General features: G+C 38.0%; 1 protein-coding gene across 1 annotated transcript; it reads right to left on the bottom strand.

Moving 5' to 3' along the window:
• Positions 1-7,095: 7,095 nt before the first annotated feature.
• On the bottom strand, positions 7,096-10,962 carry LOC140145294 (uncharacterized). Its single transcript, XM_072167053.1, has 2 exons — positions 10,956-10,962; positions 7,096-8,609 (listed from the first exon to the last, which is right to left on the bottom strand). The coding sequence occupies exons 1-2, from the start codon at positions 10,960-10,962 to the stop codon at positions 7,096-7,098; spliced, it is 1,521 nt and encodes a 506-aa protein (XP_072023154.1).
• Between the last annotated feature and the right edge of the window lie 594 nt (positions 10,963-11,556).

Genomic DNA, 11,556 nt, shown 5'->3' with positions numbered 1-11,556 from the left:
TTTGGTTCACGTATTATCCCTGTAAAATCGGACTCCTATATATCCACTGCGCCGCTTAGCGAATCCGCTCTGTTGACCGAGAGGGCAATGCCCCGTGCTGAGCCGAGTCAAAGTTGATATCGAACGTATGCGGGCGCACTCCATTTTTCTGTTTGGATCCGCCGTGAAGGATGAGGATCCTAGGCTTCAAGAAGTACTTTCTAAAGTATCTGTAAATACTGATCATTTGTCATCTTCAGAAATGTCAGAAATTACTAATTTGTTCAATGAATACATTGATATATTTAAAGTGGAAGGAGGTCCGCATGGAGATTATTCTGGTGTAAAACATGAAATAAAAACAAATGGACATCCACCAATTAGATCTCGACCATATAGATATACTCCACATATTCAAGCGGAAATCAAGAAACAAGTCAATGAAATGTTAGATCAAGGAATTATTAAAGAGTCAACTAGTCCATGGTGTTTTCCTGTATGTATGGTACCCAAGGCTGGTTCTCCAGGTTCTTATAGATTTGCGATAAATTTCAAGAAATTGAATGATATTTGTCCACGTGACAATTTTCCTTTGCCAAACATTAACGACGCACTAGATAGCTTAGGCGCTGCCAAACCCAAATACTTCTCAACTTTAGACCTTGCTTCAGGTTATTGGCAAATAGGCTTAGAAGAGAGTTCAAAACCTCTCACCGCTTTTGTGACACAAGATGGTCTATTTGAATTCCAGAGAATGCCATTTGGCCTTCATAACGCTCCTGCGACATTTCAACGCGCTATGCAAGAAGTTTTGAGAGGTCTTAACTGGCAGTTTGTTCTATGTTATCTGGATGACGTCATCATTTTCAGTAATTCATTTTCGGAGCATTTATGTCATCTAAAACAAGTGTTTGACCGTTTTCGTCAAGCTGGTCTAAAACTACAGCCAAAGAAATGTTCATTTGGTCAGAAAGAAGTGAAATACTTAGGTCATATAGTGAGTGAAAATGGTGTTGCGACAGATCCTGACAAAGTCAAAATTGTAAAGGAGTATCCCCACCTACCAAGGTCTCTGAGGTCAGGTCATTTTTGGGTTTTGTAGGGTACTACAGAAAATACATCAAAGATTTTTTTAAGATTGCAGAACCGCTCACCAATTTAACGAGAAAAGAAGTGCACTTCGTTTGGAATGAAAAGTGCAAAACTGCTTTTGAAACACTCAAACAAAAGTTGCAAGAACCACCAATTTTGGCCTATCCTAGATTTGATGGCACGGAATTCATTTTACAAACCGATGCCAGTGGGGTAGGGTTAGGATTCATTTAGCTCAGAATCAGGATGGAAAAGAACGAGTCATATCTTATGGTGGTAGAGCTTTGCACAAAGGTGAGAAGAATTACACGACCACAGAATTAGAGGCCTTGGCAGTTGTTGAAGGAGTCAAAAATATGCCCCATATCTACAACATGGTGTAAAATTTACAGTAGTCACAGATCATTGTGCACTGAAATGGCTTTTCAGCAAGAAACAAACAATTGGTCACTTAGCTAGGTGGGCAATTAAACTTCAAGCATATGGTCGAATCCAACGAAAAGTGTACACGGCATGTTCAGGGCCATAACTTAAAAGTATTAATCAATTGGCATTCGTTTTTGTATTGTGTTTATTCGCCTTGATCATACGCTTCGCGCCATATATAATAAGACCCCTTCTGTGAAAAACTTAGACACAGAGACCCCAAAACATGCTATTTTTACCCATTTTTTTCAAAATATTTCTTAAAGTATTTTTAAAAACATCTAAATCAGTTATGAAAAGAAGTCATTGGATTGAATCTAAATTGATTTCCTGAAAGGTGTGTATTCAAAGATTGCCTGTTCAATTTTTCACATATTTGTACATAATTATGAATTATTTGTGATAATTTTTTGAGTGGTATTTTTTTACATTACCTACGAATACAATTTTTCATAGCACTAGATATATCTTTAAAAATGGAAATCACTAATAAATGCGCAATTGATACAAGCTTTGATATGTCCAATACTGAAATGCATTGCATTCGGACATCTTTATTATTGTGTTTAGCTGCCAGAAATTCTAAATGGCACAAAGGTAGGTTTGGTAAAAAATATGCATTACCTCCGAATACATGTTAAAAGCTGTGCCATTTCTACAAAGTGAGAGAATAGTAAACAATAGTTAAGCAATAGGTGCAGGGTAATACACTCTTTATTTCTACCAAGTTTCAATAACCTGCGTTTAAATATTTCTGAGATGTCAACAATAAAAAGCAAGTATTCGTAGGTAAATTTCGGTAACCGAATGTTACCTACGAATACACTTTGACATCATGACAGTATTGTGAAACACCGCCATTCATGCCAATGCCCATATTGGTACATAACGAAGGCCTGTATGTTTGCTATCAAATCATATGTCAATGAAAGTTGCGAATTCACATACATGCCCACCATGCAAAACTGAATACGGCTTAATTGGTGAAAAATATGTACTGAAATAGACGACGGTCTGCTTATTTGAAAGAAAAATCAGATTCAAAGAAGATTAGAAGGGGATAAATACTTGGATTTGTCAACTGTCATGTGTGCTTCATTTTAAATGTTTACCGACCTTCTGGTTTCTGAGTAATTTGTGTCCAAATTGATTTATTCGAAGGTAACTTTTGACGTTTTCGCTAAGGTTACCTACGAATACTATGGAAAAAACGACTGTTCTCATTGTCTCATGATCTAGACAACACATTGATGGACCCTGGTATAAAGCTAATTGTAGTTGCCCTCAAACGAAAGGCCACAAGACGTAACTGACTCCAAGATGGACTTCACAAGTCTGCAATAACGGTTTTAAGCGATTTGTGTGCAATTAAGCAAATTAAAGTCACTTTAGTGCCTTTGTTTCTTACTTCAATCCTCTTTCAACCGTTGTGAACCGGCATTATTAATACATGATAGGGTCTAAAGTATCAATAAACGCACATAAAGAAAATAATACATTCAAAGTGCTTTATAAAATGAAGTTTTGATTGCGATATCCACCAAAAGTCTAATTCTTACCTACAAATACTGAAATGTTACTTACGAATACAGCATAATACATGATATGTGTAACGAAGTGTCCCTACCAATGGAAATTAGTTGTCAAAAACTTTAAGCGGTACCCCAGGACACTATTATTACCCATATACGGATTCATTCAACAATTATTTATTATGTAAAATTGCTGATTAACTACTTGTATATCAAAATGAAGTGGTCAAAATCTTGCTAAAAGCATCAAAAATGTTGATCTAAGGTAAAAGCATTTATTCATTTGGACGTACCATCTGAAAGAGATCTAAGAACTACCATTTTATTAATTCATTACCATAATAGCCAAATTTAAACCTATAAACTCAATATAGATATTGTTAAATCGCTCATGTTGCCTACGAATACCCGGGTTTCTTCACCTTTTCATTGTATAGAGCGTTAGGTGTATGCGTATAATTCCTAATATTCTTGAAAACATATATCATACTCGTTCTTATACAATGTGTAAATTGATTCATACTCATTTGATAAATAAAATACAGAAACTGACCTAAACTTCATTTTCAAAAATAAACTAGCATAAATTGACTAAGATCATATTGATCGCGTTATAAAAATAAAAATAAATATTTTCTGGTTGAGTTAGCATTTTCCTGACACCCTGTGGTCTACATTACACGAAAAAAGCGTTAATGGGAATATTCCATTTGTTTTAGGGTGATTAGTATTGCGATAGTGAAAGCATCCTAGTGGTATTCGTAGGTAACATTGGGTTTTAATATCACATTTACTATCACACGTCCTGGATTTATTTTTCAAGATTAGTAATGGCACTTTTGGTTCCTATAAGGCCAATATGTCATCAATCAATGGGCAAAAGGAAAAAATTGTGGAGACATTTTTATTTCGGACTTTTATTTTTGGCCCGTGGACACTTTTGGTTGGATTCGACCATATACATTTGATGTAGTACATGTCAGGGGACGCAATAATGGTAACGCTGATGCACTTAGTAGGTTAAACTATGACTATCTAAACACTTGTGTCGATTGTAACCATTGTAAGTCTGATTCAAGTGAAGAATTAAACAATGTATGGATAGGTTCAGACTTAGACAAGATTTCGGAAGACGTCTTGTCTGAGCTGCCTGATGACAATGTAGATAGTGATGTTAGAAGTGACACAAAACCTGAAGTGAATGTTGTCAAAATATACGTTATCAATATGGTAAACGTGTTGGGAATGACAAAAGGTGGAAAACAAAGATGTACCGACTCTTCCAGCTGAAATCAATTTACAAGGGTTTAAAGATGCACTGCTGACCGATACTTTTGCTAGTTCTATGTTGAATTTTCTAGAGCACGACAAATTGCCAGATGATGCTCTTAAAGCTAGAAATCTGTTGTTGCAGGCTGATCAATATTATGTCCATGAAGGATTATTATATCACATTTGGCATACTCCAGCAAAGAGGCACATGCCAGAAAGGAATACTTATCAGTTGTATGTTCCAATCACTTTTGTTGATACAGTTCTGAACAACTGCCATGATCACGTGTTAGCTGCACATTTTGGATTTCAAAGAACTTACAGCAAAATTCGTCAGCGGTACTTCTGGAAAGGGATGTATCGTGATGTAGATAACTGGGTTAGATCTTGCATATCCTGTTCTCAACGCAAAACGCATAGGCACAAAGTTATCGCCCCAATGCAAATCATGAAAGTACCAGGTGCTTTCCAACGCGTTAGTGTTGATATTTTAGGACCTTTACCAATTACAACCTCTGGCAAACCGTTATGTTCTTTGCTTTACGGATCACTGCACCAGGTGGCCCATTTTGGTACCTTTGAAAGTAACAAATGCTTCAACAATAGCAAGAGCATTTTTCGATAATGTCATATGTCTCCACGGTTGTCCAGAAACGTTATTAAGCGATAGAGGAACAAATTTTCTGAGCAAGATCGTTTTGGAAGTGTGTCGAATCATGCGAACACAGAAATTGAATACCTCAAGTTATCACCCACAATGCAACGCGATAAAAAGAGCGGTACAATGCTGTAATTTTCGACACCATTTCACACTATGTAAATGAATTCCATACTGATTGGGATCAATATATCACAGCCATACAGTTTGCATATCGTACAACTCCTGCTGAAAACTCCGTTGGATTCAGTCCGTTCTTTCTTTTGTATGGTAGAGAAGCGAGACTTCCTTTAGATGTAACGCTCACGTCAGACTGCAATTATGCAGAACAGAATCTCAGAGAGCACATTCATCATTTAATCTCTCAATTAGAAATTGTAAGGAAGATCTCACAACGTCACGCAGAGCAAAATCAAAACAAGATGAAAGAACGTTTCGATGAGAGTGCAACGGATGTTCCTTATCAAGTTGGAGACTCAGTATGGATATATATTCCTGCATTGCAGCAAGGACTTTCACGCAAACTTCAGAAATTCTGGTCGGGTCCTTACCTGCTTGTTGAACAAACAGGTCCAGTCAATTTCCGTGTACGTAATCTAGAAAACAACAAATTGATTACTACACCAATTCACGTCAATCGTATGAAATTTGCATATGATAGGTATGTCCGACCAAGCAATGATACTGAACCAACCGATTTAGAACAAAGAGATCCAATTCCAGGACTTGTTCTAGACGATTGTCCTGAGGACTCTTTTTCTTCCTCTTTTGGCCACACAAGAATCTGAGAAAACAAAGGTTCCAATCATTCCAGGTCTGCCACCAGTTCAGGATAAAACTCCTGAATATGTGATTGAGCATATTATCAGAGGACGCTATAGAAATGGGCGTCTAGAATATCTCATAAAGTGGCGAGATTTTCCAAAATCAAGAAACACTTGGGAACCAGAGACAAACTTGAACGCAGCTGCTCTTGAGTCTCTGAAGACCAACCCTGTCAAAATTACTGGTAAACTGTAAAGGCCAGACTATGGAAGCAGTATCATTGTTAGATCAGTTGTAAGCAACTCGATCAAAAGGCTGTATGAAAAATATAATGTCTTAAAAAAATGTGAAATTAGGCATAATATAATAATTATTATGTGATTTGTAATTATCAAAGAATACTTATAAAGATTTTTGTGCATTTACAAATTTATGAATGACTAATATAAAAGTCAAGGACGTCAAAATGAAAACAAATATATTTGGCATTTGATAAATGTAGAAAGTTATATGTTGAATTGATTTTGAATTGTAATTTGAAAGTTTGTCACAATTGTACTATTTGTAATTGTGTGGAATTGGATTATCACAAAATAATATTAGTATTAATATTAAACTATAATCTAGTCAACTGGACTTACTATTTTTGAGTGGGAAATTTTCACGTCCAATCCTGAACGCATCATCAGCCCTACTGATGTTGTGGCGGCAAAAGTTCATTGACCTGTGAAACGGATGTTGTAGTATCACAGGTCACCACCTTTGAGTTCAACCTGAGAGGTATCTTCCTGATCGCTGAACTTTAGGCCCCGGCCAAGTTGTTACGTATGCCGCCTCCCCTGTTAAGTGAAGGCTCCTCCCGTTTCACGTAAATCGCTTCTTTGACCCCTCTCTCAAACCATCTGCTTTCTCTGTCCAAGATTTTCACATCCTTGTTATCAAAAGAATGCTTTGTAATGTCCAAATGCGTATAGACGGCGGAGTCACCGCAACCAGTGCTGGCTCGTCTATGCTGGTACATACGTTTAGCAAGCGTTTGTTTAGTCTCCCCTATGTACAGCTCTTCGCATCCACTGTCTTGACACTGAATCGCGTAAACGATGTTACTTTGCTTGTCTTTAGGTTGTTTATCCTTGGGGTGGACTAGCGCTTGCCGTAAAGTGTTCTTGGGTTTGAAAGATACCGGTACCCCTTTGTCGCGAAAAATCCGACGGAGTTTCTCTGAAAGTCCGGCGATGCAGGGGATAGTGATGTTCCTACCGCGAGTCACCTCACCGTCATCCTGAGTCTTACGTGCGGGAGCGGTTTCGTCGGTAGATTTGGTCTGAGCGAGTGCTTTGTGAAAGGTCCAATTACGATAACCGCAAAGGTTCAGTGCTTTTTGTAGATGTTCCCGTTCCTGTTCCTTTGCGTCCTGCGTATTACACCCAGTTTGTGCACCAATGGGTGGTGTGATTCAAACAACAGATACTGATCTGTGTGTGTGTCCTTGCGGTAGACCGATGTTTCTAGGCTGCCGTCGCTTTGCACTGTAACCAAACAGTCTAGAAATGCAAGTTTGTTGTCTTTCAGTTCTTCCTGGGTGAACTTGATATGTTCATTGACATTGTTGATATGATTGTAGAAAGGGGCTAGTTGATCTTTACGTAGCTTCACCCAAGTGTCATCAACATAACGATACCAGTGCGAAGGGGGGGTACCAGCATACGATGTAAGGGCCAACTGTTCAAACTGTTCCATAAACAAATTTACGACAATCGGTGATACTGGCGATCCCATTGCGCAACCATGGCGTTGTCTGTAGAACTTGCCATCGTAGACAAAGTAGGTCGTGTTCAGACATAATTCAAGAACTTCACAAACTTGATCCGGACTGAGGTCTGTGCGCTCCTTTAGGGTATTATCCTTCCTTAAGAAATCGCGAACACAGTTCACCGCTTCCTTAGGTGGTACGCATGTAAACAACGCTGAAACGTCATACGAAGTTATGGTCTCGTTGTCTTCCAAATGAATGTCACAAACTTTGTTAACAAAATCCTGGGAGTTGACAATGTGATGTTTGGATTTCCCAACCAGCGGTCCAATAATATAAGCGATGTGTTTTGCTACATTATAAGTCACCGAGTCCACGCAGCTAACTATAGGTCTCAACGGAGCATGCGGTTTATGGATCTTCGGCAGACCGTAGAACTTGGGTATCGACTCGCCCGGGTACAATTTGTGATACAAGTTGCGATCAATAACCTCAGATTTTTCAAGGTTTTGAAGACAGTCTATCACTTTCTTACGATATCCACTAGTGGGGTCACGCTTCAGTGGCTCGTACGTCTTGGTATCATTTAGCAGTGCACAAACCTTGCTATGATATTCAGTCTTATCTAACACAACAGTGCACCTACCCTTGTCCGCTGGTAAAATAGTGATGTCATTATCTCCACCAAGGGTTTTAATAGCTTCTCGTTGCTGTTTGTTCAAATTCGAGTTCGGAGTCTTCGCGTTGACAAGGCAAGATGACACTTTTGACCTTAAATCCTCCGCGTCCGATGTGCACAAGTTGTTGTGTTTGATAGCAGATTCAGTAGCAGTAATCAAATCAACATGCGGTATCCGATTAGGTGCCACAGAAAAGTTCAATCCTCTCGCTAAAACATCCCTTTCGGTCTCAGTCAAAGGACGACTAGATAAATTCTTAACCCATTTATCTTTTAGCTCACTGTCCAGTTTAAATCCTTCGCTTTTCCTCCAATTTCTATCGGTATCCGATCGTGATGCACGTGCCGAATTCTGCAACCTTGCAAACTTTTCTTGTTGTCTCGATTTAGACTTGCGATGCTGTCTCAACTGCGCCTGCGCGGTGAACTGTGATACTTCGTCGTAAACAACAGCTGGTAATTTCGCAAGTAAATCCTCCGAAATACTATTTATTTATTTCCTCAAAACATTGATGGTAAAATTGTTCTGGCGAACACGTTCGTTGAGCAGATCTTTCTGCGCTCTGACTATGATTTTATTAGCCTTATGTCCTTTCACAAGCGGTTTAATCCACAGGCTCCGTGGTGTTGTTTTGGAGTGTAAACACCGTAGATTGAAACGGAGATGGTTTCTATAGTCCGCTAATTTTCTCGAGGTTTTCTCAAATCTTCGAACCAAATTCAGGCTATCCTGGCCAAATTGGTTGAGAATACGTTTGTGAAGATTATCATTCATCCAGGTAGTAAACAGTATTAATATTAAACTATAATCTAGTCAACTGGACTTACTATTTTTGAGTGGGAAATTTTCACGTCCAATCCTGAACGCATCATCAGCCCTACTGATGTTGTGGCGGCAAAAGTTCATTGACCTGTGAAACGGATGTTGTAGTATCACAGGTCACCACCTCAAAGGTCAAAAATAGTAAGTCCAGTTGACTAGATTATAGTTTAATATTAATACTGTTTACTACCTGGATGAATGATAATCTTCTAAACGTATCACAAAATAATGTATTTTGATTTATAATGACAATGAACCCGAATGTATATTTGGTTGGCGCGTATGTTGTGGATTTGTACAATATTGGAACAAATTGTTTGTAGGTAATTAAGTAATGAAACATTTAAGAAATTAAGAAATGTAGAATTGTAATGTTGATGCCACCATCATTTTATTTTTGATTCAATTAAAGTAAGGTATATTATTGTATTTCGCGATATGTACTTGTGCGTGTTACAATATATTGCAATATTGAAGGAAATCAGTCAGAGAAAATCCTCGAAAGAAATATTCCCATCTCGATGTAATCATTTTGGAACCCCGGAGAAGAGTTTTGCCTAAGTACGTGAAAGGGTATGTAAGGGAATGTTTGTGTAATGTAAATACAATGTAGTCATTGACTTTTTCCGTGAAACCGAAATTACCTGAAAATTAGGCCTTTAATTAAAATTTTCGGGTCAATTCGGTATCAGGAGTTCCACAGATGCTGATACGACGATGCATCGATGAATTACATTTCGCAACAAGGAAACAATAACGAGGATACACTGACGAGGATAAGAGGATTTATATCGCATGGATATACCTTCATAAAATTTTGTTTAATAATCAATGAATTATAAAAATGTCCTGAATTGTATCAGAGACAGTCAATGATTGTATAAACATAAATGAAATTTGCAATACAATTATGAACTGGAAAGTAGAACAAATTTGGTGTTCAATAAATTTACTTTTGTCAGGCGCCAAAACTTTTAGGAGGGCGTATGTTGTGGCGATATATTATTTTATAGCCCGTGCCTTCTATTTTAATTTATTTATTTATTCAAAACTATGGTGTCATTCACCTCGAGTGAGATCACTCTCGTATCATTTCGATTAGACTATCGTTAAACGTCACAATGGTCTTTTTGTAAACGAAGGTTTTGTGGACGACGCAAACGGATGTTTAATTGTAGTCTGTGGCATTCACTCAGATGGTTAACATCTCTCCATAAACTCTCCGTGTGCGTCAAGATTTGAACACAACTTCTTAGTTTAGAGCGAGTACAATTCTCGCTAATTATTACTGGATAATGGAGTTTGTTCTACTCCTAGTTCTCTTGTTAGTTTTAATATAAAGTTTCATACCGAATGAAGAAGATGTAGTAAGTAATAAATATAACTTAATTATCAATAAATTGTGGTTGTGATTGTATTCATGTTTGTGTGATAATAATCGTGCTTGGCTGATTCTAAAAGCCTAAATAAGTCCCTGGTTGAACCTCTGGTTCTATGAAGAACTTTATTTTAGCGCCCCTACTCAGGCCAAATCTATGATGAAGAGACGATGAACCGAATACCAATCTTGAGGACTAGTCGAGACGAGTGAACCAAGACGCATCTACCAAGCCGTGTGATTATTCCCTGGTACCTACCTCGCCGGTTAAAATATTTAGCGAGTCCTATTCCCAAAGTTCTTTATTAGACTATCTTCATTGAGGCGAGATCGTTGACCTTAGTCTCAACTTGCTCCATCTTATCATATACTTTTGCAAATGAGTCCTTGATAGAAGTATCCAAGGCCTTAATCTGCTCCTCAATCCCAATAGACATGGTATTTTCTTGTGTATTGTCCGATTCTGAAGGAAAGTTCAGCTTATGTTTTTTCTGATCCCGTTTTGCAGTTGGTGTAGTAGTAATGATAATAGGCGTATTTGGTGTTGACGTGGCAGACTTGCGTTTATTGCGCTTATTATTGCTATTTGAAGACTTACTTGTCATCGTAAATCGCTGATGAAGAGTTGTATAGTAGCTCTGTGTAGTGTTGAAATGATTTGCGGTAATAGAAACAGCAAATACCTTGGAAAATGATGATAAATTGCGATGAATATATCCACACAGATTTCAACGTGTCTCACATGACAGCCGCCATTTTGAAAATTTAACACGGGACTCTATGGAGAGTTAGGCCAATTTCTGGCCTAACTAAAATTGGCCATGATGTAATGCATCTTTAAATGGATCTGCCTTGTGATTGGTCGCCCATACCTCGCTATGGTTTAAATCGTCTGGGCCCGCGCCATTACCATTAACTACACCGTAAACAACTGTCTGTGGTATTTGCGGTGCTTTTGTGTTGACGCGAAAGTTAATCTCTCATCAAACATCTAGCGCGTACTTGTGGTTAATGGACTGATAAACAAGTATGCTTGACAGTGTGTTTTTAGAGAGCAAAGTCCAGGGGGGTAAAGTTCTGCTTACAATTCAAAGTTCATAGTCGAATTTTCGGGTTCGCTATCAATAAACTGGTAGATTCCAAAATCAGAATTGTTCAGTATTAAAGTGAGCCGTTATTATTATGCAAGATAATGTTGC

The sequence above is a fragment of the Amphiura filiformis genome, unplaced genomic scaffold (assembly GCF_039555335.1).
Source record: "Amphiura filiformis unplaced genomic scaffold, Afil_fr2py scaffold_201, whole genome shotgun sequence".
In the NCBI taxonomy this organism is placed as follows: domain Eukaryota; kingdom Metazoa; phylum Echinodermata; class Ophiuroidea; order Amphilepidida; family Amphiuridae; genus Amphiura; species Amphiura filiformis.
Note: the sequence above shows the minus strand (reverse complement) of the source record. Positions and strands in the feature narration are given on the sequence as shown.